Genomic DNA, 22,215 nt, shown 5'->3' on the forward strand with positions numbered 1-22,215 from the left:
CAAAAAACTTAGACTTGGGATATACAATGAATGTCGAACTAAAACATGTTGTGCCCTTTGTGTAATGGAAAAACTGACAACCATCAAAGCTACCACACAAGGTTAGTCCTTTAAGATGCCTTTTGCCAGATGGAGAAAGGCCCTAGGCTAAGACCATAGTGGGTTATGCACTTGTGTAGTGAAACAACTAACAACCATCAAAGCTACCACACAAGATTAGTCTGTACCGCGTCTTAGGCCATACTGGAAGCACCTAGACTAAGACCTAATGCTACTCTCACCACATGACTCATTTCTCTCTATTTGAGCATGGATGATCATTAGAGTGTCAGGATAACCCATCAGAACTGAGCTTCTTACCTTCATACTTAGAATACTTGAAACCACCACCAAGAAGTTTCACCTTGGAACTAACCTTTATAACTTTGAAACCATTGATATCACTTCACATTCACATAGTACACCAATACATGAGACTACTAATCATACATTAAAGAAATAGAAACAACCATACAAGTAATCAAAAATCACCCAATAACACAATTTATTTGTGGCACCTTGATACTCATATATTTAGGTAAGGAAAACAATTCTGAAACCCTCACCAATAGCTCTGGAAGGGTCCAAAACCCCTAAATTAAAAAAAAAAAAAGAACGTCCAAAACAAACACTCAGAACCCCAAATTTGAGATCCCGAAAACTGGAAAAAAAAATCTGCTGAGTTACGCCCAACGCCCCTAAAAGGGGCGCCCGGGTGCCAGACCCCTGGAACAGGGGCGCTAAAGGGGTGCCCAAGTGAATTATTCTCGCAAAAACGCCCAGGGACCCCTTGGAGGGCACCCAACGCTGCACCAGGTTCTAAAATTCACCTATTTGGACTTTGGTGACCTTCTATACAACTTTAAATTATTCCTAAAAACTCTTAGGCACTGAGAAACATTTAAAAACAGACCCCTAACTTGACTTGACCACTCGAAATCCCAAATTGACCTATGAAAACCCAAATTTACTTCTATAAGCTACCCAAACTCAAATGTACACTTTCTAACCCCTATATCAGTTTCCCAACTGCATAACCAGGTCTAAACAGACTTGCTAGTACATCCCAACACCCCAAATTGCTCACAATCCCTCTGTTTCAAGATCTCACCATTCAAAATCTCAAATTGGGCCAAAAACCTCTAAGAACTCATCCTAAGATGACACCAATTGTCCTATACCAGATTTTTCTCATTGAACAACCTAGACAAGTCCTAATGAGTCTTATAACACACTCTCAACTGTCCAAAACAGTCAACACCTCTTACTTCCAATTCTCACTACTCAACCCCCCCTTCCTTTTCCACTAAAACATTTCAAAACATCAACAATGAACCCTAATCTTTGCTCCATATCAGTTTTCAACCATCTAACTCTTCTAACAAGTCCCAATTAACCACATAAAAGTGCTAGACTAATTGTCATATCACTCAAATACCAAATTCTCAATTTCACTCACCAAAACATCTCTTTTAAGCTTGAAACTCAAGTAACTTGACCAATATTTCACACAACCACTTGAATTCCGTTTCAAACATTTCAACATCATCATCATACTCAATTATAACAATATTAATCATCATAATCACACTATATCACTTATATTCAACATCACACTATCAAAATCACCAATCAAACATACATTTTATACACCCAATCATACCAATTTTCTCAAAATCATCTATAACTCATACATACACCAAATTTATAATATAAACACAACTAAGACAAGTTCTAGCTTCCCTTACCTTAGAAGAAACAACCTCAACCCACGGAAACGTCCTGACGATCGCTTGAAATGCAAGAAATTCCTAAACGGACCTACGAGGCACCAAAATTGAAACAAACAAAGTTCTTAGAACTCTAAATTCATCAAGAGCAAGAAAAGAGAACTAAATGATACATGCATAACAGTTTTGTGCATGACCATTGACCGAAGCAAAGAGGACAAAAAAACAAGTAGAAACTTACTTGCTCTAAAACAGAAATTGATAGGTTGGATTTGTAGACCTTGACGTCGTGGTCGTCTAGACACCTCCTGATAGTCAAAGAGATGACTCAAGAGTTAGAACTCTTAGAGAGAAGAACTATAGAAAACTGGTTTCTTGAGAGATGATACGTTTTAAAATGATAAAACTCGTTTATAACAAAACTATTTATAATAAAATCGTTTAATATTAAAATAATCGAGTCTCACTGTTTTTAGACTACCACCACTTATAAAAATACCATTTTTTGGGGTTTTACAAAAAGAATATTTGAATAAAACTAAATTTCATCATATCCATTTCTTTTAACGGTAAATTGAGAATTAATCAAGATTAATTAAGATTTAATATATCTATTTATGAAAAATGTAATAGATTAAGAAGGCTAAGAACTCATTTCTCTAATCTTTCAACATAGTTTGTGATTTGTTGTTTTCAGGAAAAGCAAAGAAGAAGTGAAATTTAGGGTATTTGATATTTTTTTTTGTATTGATGTTAATCATGGTGTGTATTTTGTTTTTCTACCTATAAGACGAAGTGGTCAAAGAATATGATTTTTTTTTGTATTTCTTAGTATCATATTGGCACTATCACCTAAAACAATCATATTGAGATTGCAAATACTTTTGTAATAAAAATAATCAAATTTAAATATCACAAAATATTTATGTGGAAACTCTTCTACCGCCGAGAAGATGTCTCTCTTATTCTAGAAGTTATATTTATTATATTTGTTGGAAATTTCAAGTGGATCCTCGTTTTTTTAATTTTCTTAAATATATTTGAAAATTTGAGTTAACTAAGTTATATCTATTAAGTTTTCATAAACAATGTTAAAAAATGCGGAAATGTAATTATTTTTAAAGAGACGTGTCATTGTGATTAAATTCAGTGAGTGATGTGTTTTTAACCAAATAGTCATAGTTTAGGAAAGGGCATTACCTTTTACCATTTTCAATTCACACATAAAAATCAACCCAGCTAGCAAAATTTGTTAGTTTATGAAACACATTTTGAGTTCAAATGCAAATGTCAGGTCTCAGAAAATACGTGCGCCGGTGGAGTCCACGTGGCAGCAGGAGGACGCGCCGCATGAGCAGGCCACATGGGGGCAGCAGCGTCTGACGCACCTCCCTGACGGACGCCAGACTGTCGCACGTGGAGCTGAGTCAGGGGCATAGTGGAACGTGCGTTCGGCGGTAGTAGAATACACGTGTCCGCTTGGGAGTGGACGTCCGTCCAGCATGTCAGTCAGAAGCGCAGTGGAGAACGTGCTGCAAGACTGAGAACGTGCGTCGACGGTAGTGGAAGACGCGTGGCAACTGTAGATTGGACGACCGTCCGTTATGGGCTGTCAGAAATCAGAAACATGCTTGCCAGAGTGTAACGTGCGTTGGAGTAGAGACGTGCGCTGGCGTGTGGAAAGCTGAAGCTGAGAATTTCTGAAATACTCTCCACCCTCTGCACGCACCTCTCTTTGCTTCATTTCTGAAAACTCTTTCTCTCCTCCTTCTCTCTTCATTCTCTACTCTCTCTCTAAAAGAACACCCAGTTTACCTCTTCCGATCAGTGATTCCGGTACTGTAGAAGGACGCTCGACGTCAAGGATCACCAGAGAAGACGTTCGGTTGGCTGGACTGGTAAGTCCTTCCTTCCTCTCTACGACGTTCGTTTCTCCTACCATGCAAACTCAATTCTGAGTGGTACGTACATTATCTTTCTTAAAGTAGTGTAAATCTGAGTTTGGTGTTGGGGCTCGTTCGTATAGTTGGAGTGACGAGCGTTGATAGTAGGAGAACCAGTGTTTGAGAGGTCGTGTCTCTGTGGTTGTGGACGTTCGGTCATTTCCAGGTAAGGGAAGCTTATTTAATTTAACTGTTTGATGTATGCTGTGTGTGAGCGTTCGTTATTTAACTGCATGGGAATAATGCATGATGAATGATATGTATGTGGTGTGAACGTTCGTTATTTGGTTATATGAATGTGACGACTGATATTACTAAGTTGCATGAACGTTCGTTATTGATTTAGTGGAAATGTAACATGATTAAGTTTATGTATGATGTATGAGATATATGAGACTTGGATGAAATGAGATGTATGTATTTACATGAAATGGTTTGTATGAAATGTAGAAGTTGATGTTGATATGAACGCATGAAACTATGAGATTTGAATGATGAGAAATGAACTAGAATGAAAATGGAGTGTGGGAGTAATTCCCATAAAAATGTACGTTCGTACTGGACGGTCATTGACCGTTCGGTTTTGTTAGTAACAGCTGAAATATTGATTCTTTCACCCGAATGGAACACTTGTTGAGAACAAGCGTTCTCGTATAAAATTTCTATGCTTGAGCGTTCGGCCAAGCACTGTTTGTGTCTGAGTATTCTTTGATAAATTTCTATCCTTTTAAATCCCATAATATTATACGTGCGTTACTGGGACGGTCTCTGACCGTTCGATTTTCTTGGCCAACATGATGAAAATAGGATTTTGTCATTTGGGAAGAATCCTGGTCGAGGACGAGCGTCCTCACACTAAAATGCTTTGCTTGAGCGTTCGGCCAAGCACTGTTACTTTAAGTTATTAGACGTTCGGTCTCACATTTGACGTTCGTCCAGAATAGCGTTCGGTCTCACACCGGACGATCGTACTGCAAAGCGTTCGGTCTTACACTGAACATACGTTGAAACTAACGCTCGGTCTCATATCGAGCGTTCGTTATAAATGAGTCTCGGTCTTATAGCGAGCGTTTGCCCTAACTGGTGTTCAGTCTTGCACTGAACGTACGCTCAAATTGACGCTCGGTCTCATACCGAGCGCTCGCTCAAAATGAGGCTCGGTCTTATGCTGAGCGTTCGTCCTAAATGACGCTCGGTATTATTTTGAGCGCTCGTACTCTTTTCCCGCAAAATAGCGTACGTCCATCTTCAGGATTGCTACGTTCGGTCATTGACTGGAAGTGGATTCCAGATTGAGAAGTCTTATAAACGTTCCCTTGAAGTCTTGAAACGTTCGCGTCTGATGTATTCGGCCTAGGGCCTCTACACTTAAATTATTCCTGGAATATTCACGAGCGTCAGTTCCTTAAACTGATTCTCAGGGTAAACAACGTTCGTCCAATGAACAGTGTATTATGCAGCTATTCCCGTATGTCATTGAAATTCTGCCGTTCGTACTCTTATTCGAACGAGCGTCCTTTGGTCTTACTCCCAGCGTTCGTCCTCGGTCTTATTGGGGCAGAACGTTCGGTTTTTGGTGTTTTACTTATGAATGATGAAAATGATTATGGATTGACGTATGGTGAATGATGAACAGTATATGAGAGGAAATGAAAGTATGAATGTATGATGAATAGTGAATGATGAACAATATATGAGATGAAATGAAAGTATGAATGTTGAACAAGCGTTCCGGGGAGGAACCATTCTTATGATTATGAGAATTTGTAAAGTGTGACCGTGGCCAGACTTAGCGGACGATCTGATCCTGATGTTCCGTGAGTACTCGTCCTCACATAGAGGGGGTATGTCATGCGTGGGAACGGCAGGAGGTCCTCGTCACATAACTGTAATTTGGACGGAATGGACTAACCTCGGGTGGCAGCTGATGAGAATGCCAGTTACCACACCACCCGGGTGCGCGATCGTCGTAGCTACACGGGAAATTCATACAGTCCGGATAGTCAGTGGTGTTGAGTTTTATTTCGTACGTGCGTTAAAATATATTGATGTGTGATGAATGCGTACGTTGATATGTATGTGTGAAATGAACTGTTTGATGGAATTTATATGTTAATGCATGAGTTAAATTACATAAGCTTACCCTACGTTTTCCTTGTGTTGTCTCGTCATGTACGTCCGTCTTGTCATTGCAATGATCATCCGTGTGGATGTGAGCAGAGGGAGACGAACGTTTGGAAGAGGCACTGAACGAAGAGAACCTGGTTGATGTCGAAGTGAAGACCGAGCAGTGAGACGCTCGACCTGTAGTTTGTGTTGGAGTGGTCGTTCGACCATCTCATCTGCTTATTTTGTTCTGTTAAGACCGTTCCGTAATTGTCCCTTGTAAACCGTTCGGTCAGATTTTCTTGTACGTTCGTTTTGAATTGTGACTTTTGTATGGACGTGCGGCTTTGCGCGTTCGCCCTTTGAAATTGTAAGACTGTTCGTCCTTGAGCGTTCGTTTGTTCTGGAAAATTTTTTTTAGTGGAAAACTGTTTGAATTATTATTAAATGTGATTTTTCTAAATTTATAGTTTATGATTGTATTTTTGGGATGTCACAGCAAACTTCTTCCCCATAATTTTATGAGAAAATCCTTAAATTTAGGGTTTTGTTTTTAATTAATTTTGGTAAAAATCCCTAATTCTGAAATACAATTCATCTTTCTGTGTTCCTCTTTGCCAAGCTTGATCTGGAGTTCAATTGGTATCAACCGTGATCTCGCATTACACCAAAAATCAGACACCAGAAATCTGAAATTATTTTTTTCAGAAATCCTAAAATTTGGGGAAATTTTCGCAATTCTGTTGTTTTATTTTTTGGTGGGTTTCGAACCCTAATCGGCAACCAGATACTCTAAAAATTTGAAATCCCCTTTTTGCCTCATCTTCGGGAATCCAAAATCCTAATCCTGCCACCACTGTTTTTCGAGCTTCTTCTTTTTACTTTTAGTGCTGTGATGGAAGTGCGACAATTTCTTCTCCCTTCACATTCTCCGTCACGATGGAGGACTGGCCTCGCCGTGTGGTCTGTTAAAATTTAGTAATGAAATAATGTTTACTAAATTTATTAGAGTCGTCTTTTCAAAAGTCTATATTTAGTAAATTAACACTCATAAATTTAAAGTTTATTGCATTGTAAATTAGCAAATTTATATAAACTTTATGTGTTAGTATTTATTTTTTAACAACATTAATCGTTTATTTTCGATCCTTAACTTTTTAAGTGTTGTGTTCCTGCAGGCAAAGATTGTTGTCCACACATGTTTCGGACGAGCTCTTTTGACAGTTTCTTCATCAATGGTATTCACTATATTGTAAAAACAACGGCTCTTTCACTAATGCAGCAAACACATAAAAGTAATCTTTTTCAAAGTGCTGCAGTACTGAGTCACGTAACACTGTAGACAAATTTGTCACCATGTCACAATCATGGCGATAAACCTGCTTTTGCAAGGAATGTCTGTAAGAAATCTTGACGAAAAGATGGATATGGAAAAAGGTGACGATAAATATCTGAGTTCGGAATCTAACTGCACCCATTGGGTCTGAAGCCTCAATAACTATAGTAATATTGACTTTATCATTGCATCCTAATTATACTTTACGAATCACACACTGTTTACTTAAATGGTATATCAAGCGCCTGTGGCCTAATGGATAAGGCGCCTGACTATTAAAAAAAGTAATCTGAATTTGGTGGTTATCTAACTTAATTTAATTGATGTGATATAATATATTTATAAAATATATTAAAATAAGTCATCAAATTTTAAATTAATTATTTTGTTTTATTTATTACTTTTTATATTTTTTTATTTTAATCATGTTCTCTTTTTAATATAAAAACATATTAATAAAATATTAAATTTACCTTTTTGTTAATATTTGAATATTTTCATTTTAATTATTCGTTTTATTATATTATAATGAAGTCTGGATTGATGTTATGAGCAGAGAGATTAAGGCTCTCCAAGATAATAAGACACGATATCTAACTAGTCTTCCTTTAGCGAAGAAACCCATTGGTTGTAAATGGGTTTACAAGATAAAACACAAAGTTGATGACACTATTGAAAGACCCAAAGGTTGGTGGCTAAAAGGTATACACAGCTCAAGGGAATCGACTTTATGGACACTTTTCCTCTTATAGCTAAAATAACAACTGTTAGGCTATTGCTCGCTTTTGTTGCTATCAAAGATTGACACCTACATCAACTTGATGTAGGAAATGGCTTTCTCCATGGATAGCTACATGAGGTAGTTTACATGAGTCCTCCTCTTGACCTTATCACCAACAATTAGCAAGTTTCTAAACTCACTAAATCTCTTTATGGCTTGAAACAAACAACAGATAATGGTTCACTAAGTTGTCTAATTTCCTTATTTCAAATGGTTTCATTCAATCAAAGGCTTATTATTCCTTATTTACGAAATGTTATTCTAATAGTTAAAAGTTGATTATTCCTTACTTGTGTATGTAGATATCATTATATTGATAGGAAATTCATTAATTGAAATAAAGAAGATTAAAGACCTCTTGCACAACACTTTCAAAATAAAAGACCTTGGTGAGATGAAATAATTCATTGGATTTGAAGTAGCTAGATCTATAAAGGGTATCCATTTATATCAATGCAAGTATGCACTTGACATTCTAGAAGAAGCTAGAATGCTTGGAAGCAAAACAAGTTCCACGTCGTTTTGTTTTAACCAAAGGAACAACCTTGCAATATTGATTCCTATAGGAGACTCATAGGGAAGATCTTTTACCTAACAAATACTAGCCCTGATAAAATATTTGCAGTTCACTTAATCAATTTTTACAAGCACCTAATGTTCAACACCACAAGGCACTTAACACATTCTTTGATATATAAAGTTTTGTCTTGCCTGAGGGCTTTTCTTCCTTACCAACCCTAAACTTCAACTTAAAGCATTTAGTGACTCTGACTAGACAACTTGTTCAAACACCTTATGTTCCACTACAAGGTTCTTCATTTTCATAGGGAACTTGATTTCTTAGAAATCCGAAAGGCAAAACACAGTATCCAAATCCTCCATAGAGGCAAAATATCATGATTTGACTATTGTCATATGTGAACTTCAATGGCTCCCATTTCTTCTTCACGATTTGCAATATCATCCTTCTACTCTAACTATGTTGTATTTCGACAACCAATTGACTGGTCACATAGCTCACAACCCAAGCTTTCACAAATGCATGAAACACATAGACATTGACTGTCATGTGGTTCGTGAGAAGATTCAATCAAATATCCTACTTCTTTTTCCCATTCGCACCATCGAACAACTCACAAACGTTTTTACAAAATTCATTCATGGGAGCCAATTCAAATCTAACATTTGCAAGCTAGGGTTAATGAATATTTATCGCCCAACATAAGGGAGACTATTGTGTTTAGGGATTTTCTGTTTTTTAGTTAATGAGGTTTGTTTTATAGCTTATTTAAGATAAGCTTCTTTTCTTTTCTTCTTTTTATAGATATTGGAATACAATTTTATATGTAAATAAAGTTATATTACTTTTTTTTTTCAATCTCTGATGTGTATCTACTTTTTCACTAATTATTCATTTTCTTTAATCTTTTAGGTTTTATCATGTGCAACCTCCATGAAGTTTGAAGGAAACACTTCTACATGTCTGTGTCATTGCAAGTGAAATATCATTTGTCATGTAACAAAATTTTAATGTTATTCAAAACCAGATATTAAAACCATTACTTTTGAAAGGATGATGATTAAAATACTTCAAAGTTTAACACATACCATTTTCAATTTTACGTAAGAATACATACCAAAAATATATTTAATCTTTAAGTATATTTGTCATATCAAGCATTTAGAAACTCATACCTTTATGCTTTTTACACTCTCCCAATTTACTATTTTCATCTTAAACATTATACAAAATATTGATTTAAAACAAAAATCTATAATTATCTACTAATTTTAAAATAAACAATTTAAGATGTTTTTCGCTTTGAAATATAAAAAATTCATAATTACTAATTCTTAAATATAACAATTCAAATAATTTGATTATATTTATTAAAATTATTTCTAAAATATCTTAATATATTTGAGACTTTTTTCTGTAACATCCCAAATTTAGTAATATAAAACTACTAAACTGAACATTACATGTATAATGATAGAACAAGAACTACAGATTAGGTGAATAAAAATTTTCACCTGAAGAACAAAAGTAACTACCTATACTATAAGCTTCACTCCCTACCTTCAACTGCGCCAACTGAAAAGGCTGCATCCCTGAGCTCACACCATTAAGGTGATCATCGTGAAAGAGAAACAACATACAAAGACAAACCACAAAAAATCAAGGGTAAGCTAGAGTATCAAAAGGTTTTACATACTATTTAAAACAATAACAATATACATGCATATGATTAATCAAACAACATATCAACTTGTCCAATCCATTTGAAACACTTTTTACTATCTGGATAGATGCATTGATATCGGACTCATGGGGAATCTGTGATAAGTGTCAAAAATTACATATTCTGAGCACTTATTTTAATCTCCTTTGATGTATTATGGAGTAAAATCTCATGAAAAGTTGTATAAAATGCATATATATTTGATTTTATATCAATTTGAGTGTTTTTGTGTGTTTATTTCGCAATAGAATAAGGATTGGAAAATATCAAAGAGACCCTGCGTGCATCAGTAGCCCAGCCAGAGTGCATCAGTGGCCCAGCCAGAAGTGCATCAGTGGCCCAGCCAGAGCGCACCAATGGCCCAGCCAGAAGTGCGCCAGTGGCCCAACGACCAGGACCCAATGGCCCAGCGAAAAGTGCACCAGTGGCCCAGCGACCAGGACCCAATCACCCAGCGAGTTGACCCAGCTCGCCCAACGAGTTGACCTTACTCACCCAGCGAAAAATCACTTAAGATCCATCTCTTTAAGGACGCGAACCAAAGGCAGAGAAGTCAGTTTTGGAGGGGGAAACTCTCCCAGAGCTCAAGGACCACGGTGTGGAGGTGCGACTTCACTGCTGGAGCTCATGGAGGCCGCTTGAGGCATGTGGAAGCATCTCTTTTGTCCTCCTTGGGTCTTCTTCTTCTTCCATCCACCATGTTTGTAAGCTTGAGGTTCTTCCATGGAAATGGAGAACCAAATTCATCTTGTTAAGAATTGATGTAATTACTAGATTCTTGTGTATTTGTTGAATGATTTGAATATATATATATATATATATATATATATATATATATATATATATATATATATATATATGCCTGCTCTGTTAATTTCTAGTTTCTTGTTTTCAATCTTAAAGCTTGCATGTAATGGGGATGTTCATGACTTGATTTTGGGATTCATGGGGTATGAGAACGTATCTTGTTATCTAGATCTGAAACAAGGGGCCTAGTGGATGTATGAAATCTAGTAGTGAACTTACTACATTAGTTGTCTTAAGATCTTTGTTCTTTAATGCGGATTTTCTTATTAATTGATCATGGATTTGATTGTTAATAGAGGATTTAGGCTTTTCACCTAAGGAATTAGGGATAAATTAATTTCGATGGTTGACATTAGTAATTAATGGAGAGGAGATGAAACTTTTTATGCACAAGAGTGAAAGTGGTGAAATCTAATCTGAGCAAAGCCGATCCATATCATTTCTGACCTTTATCCATATCTAAGTGTCTTCACTACCAAAGTCCAACCTTGTAATTATGTATAAATTTATGTTTCTACACTTGGTTATAAATTGATGTTATGTTATTGAGTCTAGATGAGTTGTTAATCGCACAATTCTTTAGTATTACGAGTCTCTTGGGAAAACGATACTTGGACTTACCATTTTATATTACTTGAAGCGATTCGGTACACTTGCCGAAATATTCGCCTTAACAATCTGCACCCGTGTATGGTGGAGCAACTTAGCTCATAAATAATAATAATAATAACCACATCCTCAACCACCAACAATAAAATCATACACCAAGGTTAATCCGTCAAACATCTATGGCTCTAACCAGTGACCATAGACTATGATCTCCTACTACTCTCCACAACATAATCACCCATCTCTACATGAAATGGGGTTATTAAGAGTCTCAGGATCATTCCCCAATCCAGGAGCCCCTACATCAATATATAACACCACATAATCAACTTAGGATATTCCTCCTTGGAATTCCTTTCTCACGTGGAACATGAAATCCATACCTCACATTACTTGAACATCATCATCACATAATCTTTGATCATAAAATCTCATACATACTTATACATCATTCACAATGAATAGAAATGTAACTCCGCTCCATAAGAAAACAAGAATAGAAAGAATAAAAGACCCCCTAGACTAGTTGCTCAGTGACCAAGCACGTTGAGCGACCACAAAGTCCTCTCGCTCAACGACCCCACTCGTTGAGCGAATAAAAAGACAGTGGTTCAGACCCCCAACTCACTCGCTCAACAACCCTACTCACTGAGCGAAAAACCTAAGACAGTGACCTAGACTCCTTGACCTTTCGTTGAGCGAGTAGAGTCGCTCAGCGAGTCTGCATAATTCTGTAGCACGAAAACTGCAGAATTATTACCCCCAAACCACTCTTGACCAAATGAACATAAGTGGAAAATAAGACTGATTTATTATTCTCAATCATAAAAAATACATTCTGATACTTTCTATTTGTAATAATCTAATTCTTCTAAAAAGGGAAATAGGGAAACTAGGAAAGTAAAATAAAGGGAAATAGGGAAACTAGGAAAGTAAAATAAAATAAAGATTATATATCTATTTCCTTTAATTAGGAAGATTATAAAGATATTATCTTAAATTACAACACTCCCCCTCAAGCTGGATCGTACAAGATTGTATGAACCAAGCTTGGAATAGTCAAACTCAATTGTAGAGAACGTCAATAAACCAAATTGAACATCAATGGACGAGGGCGAACTAGCACCATGAAACTTCAACTTGGACAACAATGGACGAGGGCAAACTAGCACCATGAAACTTCAACTTGGACAACAATGGACGAGGGCGAACTAACACCATGAAACTTAAACTTGGATAGCAATGGACGAGGGAGATTTCCATAAAAAAGGATGATGACTTGCAACAGCAAACAACAACAAACTACAAGAACAGATGAAGGGCCTCTAGTGGCGAACAACAACAAACTGCAAGGACTGGATTGCCATCAATAGTGGTGAACAACAACAAAACTTCAAGAACATGATTTCCATGAGTAACATATGGGAGGCCTTCAAAGGCTAATAATAGCCACAAACCTGTAGGGACTTAACTACCCTAAACAGCAACAAACCTTCAGGGACTTAACTGCTCTAAACAGCAATAGACCTGTAGGGATTACACTACCCTATAGCGGCACTAAAAGGCTAATAACCACAAACCTGTAGGGACTTTAACCACCTTGAACAACAACAAACCTTAAGGGACTTAACTGCCCTAACAACAACGAACCTTTAGGAACTTAACTGCCCTGAACAACAACAAACCTGTAGGAACTGAACTGTCTGTAGTGGCTAACAACAACAAACCTATAGGGACTTAACCACCCTACAGTGGCTGAAACAAAAACAAACCTTCAGGGACTAACTATCCTGCGGCGGCTAAAACTTTTCTTCCCCTCACGACTGAACGACATATGCACGTCAATGACAGAACGTGAAGGTGGAAGAACTGGTGAGAACCGATTCGTACTTGAGGACAAATCTGAAACCCCTAACACCGAACGAGTCAAATCAGTGGGTGGTCTCATAGAACAACTCTCATTGAGCTGTTACAACAAGGCATTGGCAGAAACCAAAAAACACCAAAGATTGGGACTTATGATGGCATCAAAAGGCCAAAGATAGGTTGGAGGTCCTAAGTTCTCTACTGGACTACTCCTAAATGGAGATACTTACACTGTATCACAAAAGTACGGACTAAACTCTAGCCCAAGAAGAAAGTTCTCGGTAGGGGTTGAAAAATATTTCCCCTCACGACAAACAGTGGAAACTCTTGATCAAAGAAAATGCGGCAACAGTGACAAACTGTAGAGGTTGCAACAACTAACAGATAGTGGAGACAGGCTTGGCCACAGGTGTCAGTGCATTCGGCGACACAAACAGTGGAGACGTCGGCAAGAAGCACCAATCAGTGCCGCACAAGAAAGAGGAAGAAGAAATCCATTGGTGGTGGCAGAAAGCCCTTGAAGGCAGAGAACCCTTCTCAATGTAGAAGAAGATGACAGAAGAAACAAACACAACAAACACTGCCGCCCAAGAAGTTACCGAAACACTGACACACTTTGTAATTGTTAGAGTCTTTCCTTTCGTCAAACAATTGGAAGGCAAAATGGGAGGGAAGAAGAAGAAGTTCATTGACAAGAAGAACTCTGCCACTTCCCAACTCATCGCTCGCGACGCCTCTGACCCATCTTTTTCCCAATCCAACCGCGTCTTCGTCCGCGTTGACAACAATCCCGTTTCCTTCCCCGACGCTGAAGATGTCGGCTTCGACGATGCTATTGGTGACTACGACATCTATGATGGAGTTAGCGGTGGCCCGTTGCCCGAGGACGTCAGGAAGGAAATTCTAGAGCTAAGTGGTCTTTTAGAACGTCCGGGAAACAGACAATGAGGGAAAATGGAAGGTTAAGGCCCCTCCTACAGATTTGGAATCAGAGGCCTTCTTCACAATTTTTCAGCAAATGAATTTCCAGGTGCAACTGGATGGCACCTTTCAGGATGAAGAAGAAAATAGCGGAAGCAGTAGAGGTAGGAATGAAAACTGACTGTGACGGCAGCGACGATGGCGACGACGGCGACGACTACATTGGAGAGAACAACAAAGGGCAGTAGTTTCGAAGTGGAAACGCGAGGTGACACCCTCTCCTCCTCGCGGATGAGATGGATCCTCATCAACCCGTCCCAGAAGTGTGTTGCGAGGAATGAAGATTCTGTGAAGCAACAAAGATGGTAGCAATGACAGCTATGAAGGGTCAGAACAGAGAGGAGGAGGTCTGGCGAGTCGATCGGAAGCATCGCGGTGTGATTCCGACACCGGGACAGCGGTGCGTGACAAACACGCACCCGAGACCAGCTAAAGAAAGGCAGCGCATGTGGAGGCTTCTAGGAGGTGGATTACCAGGGTTGAGTCGCGCTCCTTGAGGCGCACTTAACCCTTATCTTCGCCGGAGAAAAAGATGACAGTGGCGATGGCGACTATCGGACTGATTTGGCGCTCGTGGCGGCGCGTGAATGAGAATTAGCCATCGGAACTGGCGCGGTTGGCCATCGCTCGAAGAGACGATCTAGATCTGCTGGTCACTGGTTGAAACTGCGACGGTGGCCGCCGATGGCCGGCGACGGAGAGACTTTTGGTCTTTGATTGGCAGCCAATGCGAATGCCAAAAAAGGATTGGGCATCACTTAAAATACCCATTCTGAGATAAATTCTAGAAGTATAGCATATAGCTAGGTTAGATTAAAATCTAGAAGTATAGCTTATAGTTAGGTCATATTTTAACTGGAAGTATAACTTATAGCTAGGTCAGATTATGGAAGCACAACACAACTTTGTAATAACTGTTATCGGAAAAAACAAATGTATTTGATAATATTGGAGAAATGCCAGAATTCTAAGGCAGAACTTGACTAGGGCAATTGGAGCTCATTAAAAACACATGTTAAAGAAGAGACTTTTAGGGGACCGCCGACGGTCCCCTAAAAAGTGAGAGGAAGAAAAGAGAAGAGAATATTGTTTTAGAAATATAGAAATATTTTAAATAATGAACCAAACTTTAAAAAGTTCTATTTATATTATAAGATTATTTTATAATAAAATACTCAGTTTCATTATTTTAATACATCTATCAACTCTAATACTCTATTTTATGTTCTTATATTTTATAAGTATTTTTTTTTCCATTTTTTATATCAAATCTAATGAAATTAATTTGCAAAATATTTCTGAATAATATTGACACTGATAAATGATATTAATTATTTTTGAAAGAAATATAAATAATTTTTTATAGGAAGGAGGGCATTCTTTTTAAGTAACATTTATTTTATTATTTGTTATACTTATGGTGATATTTGTGTAGTTTATGCGTGCTAGAAAACTAAATGGTTAAAAAATCAGAAATGCTGAACAATATCACATCTGATCCTTCTTCTTTCCTTCAACACTCTTTCTCCTTCTCACTCTTCTCACTCGTTCAACTTGTTTCTACCAGCACTTTCTCATCAAAGCAACAAGGAAGAAAGGAAGTTACTTCACTTTTCTGTAAACCTTTCACTCTCTTCATTCCATCAGAGAGCAAAACCTGAGAAATAAAATAAAAGCACCCCATTAAGCAAGCCAAGCAACCCATCACGATTCCAACATAAAGCACCGATTTTTACCGCCGAAACCCGACACCCAGATGAAGATTTGATTCGATCCGTCATTTTCCTCAAATGGGTCACTCCAATTCTTCGTCGCCATCGAAGCGCGGCCACGTGCGGCAGTGGCGGCTCCTGGACCTCGTCACCGGCGTGTTCTTCTTCCTTGTAGTGCTCTTCTTCGTCATGGTCTTTACCCCGTTGGGCGATTCGCTCGCCGCCTCTGGCCGCCAGACGCTGCTCCTCTCTGGTGCTGACTCCCGTCACCGCCACCAGCTAGTGGAGGCGGTCGAGACAGCTGGGCGGGGCGTGGAGGCGTGCCCCGCCGATACGGCTGATTACATGCCGTGCGAAGATCCAAGGCTGAACAGCCAGCTGAGCAGGGAGATGAACTACTACAGGGAGAGGCATTGTCCCAGGCTGGAAGAGTCGCCACTCTGCTTGATTCCGCCGCCGAACGGTTACCGGGTGCCGGTGCCGTGGCCGGAGAGCTTGCACAAGGTGTGTATTGCGTTTTTGTGCTGAGGTTACTTTGGACAGATGTTTGTCTTATTTATGTTTTGTTAATGAATTTAGGGTCCATGTGGATAAACAACTTAGTTATGAAGTTATTGATTAAGGTTTGGATAGATTTCTCAAGGAATACCTTTAAGAAAAGAAGCTAAGCTTCTTCCATGAGATCAAATTAGTTTATACTTAAGCTGGATTGTAAAAGTTCTCTTATAGCTTCTCCCAAAGCCTATTTTAACTGAGTAACCCACTGATTGACCCCTAACTAACTATTTAAGGCCATTTAATCAACGGACCTATCATTTTCATGAACTCTCAAGGGAGTCTTTCAGTAGGGGCGTGAATTGTATACTCCCTTGTACGTGTTTAATTCCTATAGATAACAAAAACGATTAAATATTTGTCACAAACTTAGTTCAAGCAACTTATAAATAATACATTCTTAACAGACCCACCCTTACCTTGAGTTTTGTAATAATTATTTAGAAGTCATTTATAGAGTAATTGTGAATGTTCACATTTATTGTGTATTCAAATGAATTCTTTTTTTAATTCCGGTGTTTAGTTATTGTGTATGCTGACTATTGTTGACTCAGAGGATGGACCAAGGAGCTAGTTTTGTGGATTTGGAGTTTGGAATGGGACGGGGCTTTGGTGGGGGGTTTAAATCGGTAGTGTTTATTGTCCCTTTTTGTGTTTTGGAAGAAACTTGCATTTTCAGCGGCTTTTGGATCTTGGACCTTGTTGCCAGTTTGATTCTTGTTGTTGATGCGTCTTGGTGGTTGAAATAATAAAGTAATTGTGCTGTTTGTTGCGGAAGAGTTCATATTTTAATGGTCCAGACCAAGATCAATTCATGATTAGATGTTAGTACGATGTTTTTGAAGGAAGGTGCCGTGATGGGTGTCTCTATTTAGAGTTCTTATTGATCTAACAGAGTCCCCCTTATGGCTGTCTCTAATTTAGAGTTCTTGTGGGTTTAAAGAATGTGCTCATGTTTTTCAGAGGTGAAATTGTGGCTACTAGGCCACATCGTATTTATTTCTAGAATCCCCTAGGACAAGAGAATTCCTTTCAGAATAGGAATTCAAATACTTAGGAAAGGGGTCTCTTTGGTTAGGGCGTCACTTTATCTTAATATGATGTTAGGCTGGCAGCCAAAATAGAATTTGCTACATAGTGTGATGAAATTGAGAACGAGATGGTACGGAGAAAAAGGACAGAAAAGAGAAGAAAGGATTAAATTATATTCATGTGAGTGATGAGTTTACTTCTATCTAATACTTAGTCGATCTAAAGCCAATTGTTCTAGTGTAAATTTGTAATTCCTGAGAGAGCTATGGACAAAATATGTTTTAGTAGTTGTGTTGTGTATATGGACAGCTGATCAATTGATGTTCCCCTGGTTGCTTTCTGTATAGAAGGTTCTCATTTTAATTACTCTAATCGTAAAAATATTTTTAAGAGGATGGATGGGAGATGGTAGTGCCTATAATAGTTTTCTTTCTATTTTTCCACTTTTTTCTCTTTCACATTTAACGAGGGACATCTTCAAGATGTCCTATACTGTAGTTTAGAATGATGATAGAGTTTATCACTCATGATTTGTCAATCCAAAATATTGATGATATATTCTGTGCAGATATGGCACAGCAACATGCCATACAACAAGATTGCTGACAGGAAAGGTCACCAGGGATGGATGAAACTAGAAGGTCAACACTTTATATTCCCTGGTGGTGGTACAATGTTTCCAGATGGAGCAGAGCAATATATTGAAAAACTTGGTCAGTACATTCCAATAAGTGGAGGTGTTCTGAGGACTTCCCTTGACATGGGGTGTGGGGTAAGAGGTGTTATACTCTTTTCCTTTGAGAACTCACTAGAATTTATTGTTGCTTAACATGCAAACATATCCCATTTCTTTACAGGTTGCTAGTTTTGGAGGATTTATGCTATCTCACAATATTTTGACCATGTCTTTTGCTCCAAGAGATTCTCATAAAGCTCAAATACAATTTGCTTTGGAAAGAGGAATACCGGCTTTTGTTGCTATGCTTGGTACTAGAAGACTCCCATTTCCTGCATTTGGATTTGACTTAGTTCATTGCTCTAGGTGTTTGATCCCATTTACAGCCTACAGTAAGTTTCTTCATTGCAGCTCACTTGTATGTCTTCCAATCTTCTACATGCTTGTCACTTCCCTAATGCAGGAGATCTGCCTTGCAGATGCCTCTTATTTCATTGAAGTGGACAGATTGCTCCGCCCTGGTGGATATTTAGTTATTTCTGGCCCCCCTGTTCAGTGGCATAAACAAGATAAAGAATGGTCTGATCTCCAGGCTGTGGCAAGAATCTTGTGTTATGAACTGATTGCTGTAGATGGTAACACTGTGATCTGGAAGAAGCCTGCAGGAGAAACATGTCTTCCTAATGAAAATGAATTTGGTCTTCAGTTATGTGATGAATCAGATGACCCAAGTCAAGCTTGGTAATTTCCGGCAGACTAGCTAGATTAAGTTATTTCTGCTCTTATTTTCATTGCTTTGCAATTTTGCTTTGTTCAGCATCAGTATATAGTACTACTAGAGTGTATGTTGCCATTGTTAAAAGATCTTATGGATTATTTTAAATTCAAACAGTTGATTGTTTTGTAGGTACTTCAAATTGAAGAAATGTGTCAGTAGGACATCTGTAAAAGGAGATTATGCTATAGGGGTAATTCCCAAGTGGCCGGAGAGGTTAACTGCAACACCTCCAAGATCCACCCTCCTGAAGAATGGTGTTGATTTGTTTGAGGCTGACACTAAGAGATGGGTAAGGAGGGTGGCTCACTATAAGAATTATCTAAAAACCAAGTTGGGCACTCAATTTGTACGCAATGTCATGGACATGAATGCATTATTTGGGGGTTTTGCTGCTGCCTTAAAATCTGATCCGGTGTGGGTGATGAATGTAGTTCCTGCTGAAAAGCCACCCACTCTTGATGTTATCTTTGACAGAGGTCTTATTGGAGTCTATCATGACTGGTGAGCTCTGATCTTTTTGCATTTCTTCTCTTAAATGGGATTATCCAGAATCTTTAGTGCTCTGATCTTCTTGGCACTTGCCTTTGAAAATAAACCTTCCTTTTTTAACTGATAATATGATTTGAAAATAGGATATATTGTGAGAAATTTTTGTGGTTTGCAATGATTATTCGCATGTATTCAGTGGTTTTATTTTTTTGCAAGTGCTTCCTTCTTCTCCAATTTTGACTTGTTTGCAATGCTTGTCACTCTACTACACTTGAAAATTACGGACCTCTACTGTATTATGGATGTGTCTTTGTGTGCTAACAGATATGGCTGTATAAGAAATTCAGAGTGTCTCAAGCTAATTTTGTTCTCATTTAAGATAGTTTTTTGGATCTAAATTGTGTTAAACTTCTCAATTAATCATACGGCTTCATCAAATAAAACTTCAGTGGTAATATTTTGTGATTGTAGCGAATCTTCTATGGAAAAGGAGTGAGAGTCTTTTACATATCATTTATAAAATGAAAACTTAAGCACATAAGTTCTCTAACTTAATTTTAATCCAGATCCTGCTTCTGATAGTCTAGTTTTTTATTTAATATATTTGAATGATTTTTCAATTTATAATGGATGAATTTTATTGGATCTAAGTTTTATGTTTATCCTCCCAGGTGTGAACCATTTTCAACATACCCTCGTAGCTATGATCTAATCCACGTAGCCAGCATTGAATCCCTTATAAAAGATCCAGCTTCTGGTAAAAACAGGTATTTTCATTTTTAACTTCTTGTATGAAGTCACACCACTTCCGAATTGATTTGGGATATCTATTTTTTGTACAAAGGGACTGTACAAGATCTTGGTGAATATATCGAATTCCTAAATGAAAACTAATGGTCATTGCGTATAGATATTTGTTAACAAAGAGAACAAACAAGGCAAGCGTGATAGAAAGAAACATTGCTACGGGAACTAAGTTATGAGTTATACACACGAACATGTTACATGTGTATTGAAGCATATATCTTCACTGCTTGATTTGCCTCTGAACTGGTGTTTGTATTTTGATATTCAAGAGAAACAATTATATCCACTTGATTTACTTAAGACTTATAGTGTTTTCATTCTCTCTGCTTTTATGTCTTCATAGCTTCTTTGACACATAATTTTAGTATGATTATTTTTCCTCAAGAATATGAATACTTATATCATTGTATTGAATGCATTTAAATGTTTCAAACTTCAGAATGTTGAAAATGAATGATCTACTTCTGCAACTAGGTTATGTTATGTTTGAGTTTGTGTAGCCTGCAAAAAGACATTCAATGTTCTAATTCTTTGGTCTGCTCTGGAATAATTGATTACAATTAAATTACCTTGTATTAAAAGTCTGTTTGGATACAAAGCTAAAAGTATTTTTGAGAGTTTCGTAAAGCTTCTTAACTGAAACAAGTCTATATTTCTAGTAAAGATCTTGAAAACACTTGTAGCTTGTATCCAAAGACACCCTAAATTCTTTACTTTGATGCCAAATGTAGTGCATAGTAAACAATGAGCTCACACTTTGATTGCAGATGTAGTCTTGTTGATTTGATGGTAGAAATTGATCGAATGTTGCGTCCAGAGGGAACTGTGGTGGTAAGGGATGCCCCTGAAGTGATCGACAAAGTAGCTCGCATCGCCGGAGCAGTGCGGTGGAAGCCTACCATTTATGATAAAGAACCCGAATCACACGGCAGAGAGAAGATTCTAGTTGCAACCAAGACTTTATGGCAGCTCTAAGTCACATCCCATTCACACAGCTCTGTAATTTAGGTAACTTCCCGTTTTCCATCATGTGGAGGGTGAAGGTATGCATCAAAGAGATGCTGTTTTCTGACTCTCAATATTCTCATACAAAGAACATACTCAGGTAAGATTTCAAAGAGATGGAAAGACCCTTGTGCAGTTTTTGCATGGAGAATGCAATACAGTGTTCATTACATTTTCTCTAAACTTTAAGGATGTCAAATGTAATTCAAAACGTCTTTTTTATTGTAAACATATTATCATTGATTATAATTCAGCTACATTTCACCCTCTGTTCTGTTCCCTTTTACTTCTACTTTATCGTCAACTTTTTCATGCATTGAATATAAATACGAGGGATTTAACATTTAATCATTTTGGGAGTTCTTGGTTTTAGTTTTGTGAGGGTGTTCTTGACGCAGTGTTTTGGTTTTTCTGTCATTTTCTGTCATGAATAGAGACCTAGACAGATGAATCTGAAAGATTAATTTCAAAGGAAGTTTACCAGTTAAATTTTTTTTTTTCAAAACTAAAATCAATTTATACAATGGAAGAAATAAATCAGATTTTAGAAATAGAGATAAACAATAACTTTTTTATGTATAAATCAAATTACATTTTTAAAAAGGATTTAGTTTTTGAAAATATTAATAGAAATTGGTGCCATGTTGAATGAATGAATTTGAGAAGTAACTCTTTAATTGCTTGGGGAGATTGTAATGGATAAACACACTAATAATCCCT

The 22,215-nt window shown here is 37.6% G+C and overlaps 1 protein-coding gene across 1 annotated transcript; it reads left to right on the forward strand.

The window, feature by feature from the left end:
• Window positions 1-15,895: 15,895 nt before the first annotated feature.
• Window positions 15,896-21,764, forward strand: LOC108329531 (probable pectin methyltransferase QUA3). Its single transcript, XM_017563782.2, has 7 exons — window positions 15,896-16,657; window positions 18,309-18,512; window positions 18,598-18,808; window positions 18,896-19,157; window positions 19,324-19,695; window positions 20,355-20,450; window positions 21,258-21,764. The coding sequence occupies exons 1-7, from the start codon at window positions 16,232-16,234 to the stop codon at window positions 21,463-21,465; spliced, it is 1,779 nt and encodes a 592-aa protein (XP_017419271.1). The 5' UTR covers window positions 15,896-16,231; the 3' UTR covers window positions 21,466-21,764.
• Window positions 21,765-22,215: the final 451 nt, after the last annotated feature.

The sequence above is a fragment of the Vigna angularis genome, chromosome 2 (assembly GCF_016808095.1).
Source record: "Vigna angularis cultivar LongXiaoDou No.4 chromosome 2, ASM1680809v1, whole genome shotgun sequence".
Classification (NCBI taxonomy): domain Eukaryota; kingdom Viridiplantae; phylum Streptophyta; class Magnoliopsida; order Fabales; family Fabaceae; genus Vigna; species Vigna angularis.

Bases quoted from the DNA above. Each gene is read 5' to 3' on its own strand.
- LOC108329531 (XM_017563782.2), top strand. From the start codon at position 16,232: ATGGGTCACTCCAATTCTTCGTCGCCATCGAAGCGCGGCCACGTGCGG. The intron at 16,658-18,308 runs GTGTGTATTGCG...TATTCTGTGCAG, and splicing joins GGCCGGAGAGCTTGCACAAG to ATATGGCACAGCAACATGCC. The intron at 19,158-19,323 runs GTAATTTCCGGC...ATTGTTTTGTAG, and splicing joins GATGACCCAAGTCAAGCTTG to GTACTTCAAATTGAAGAAAT.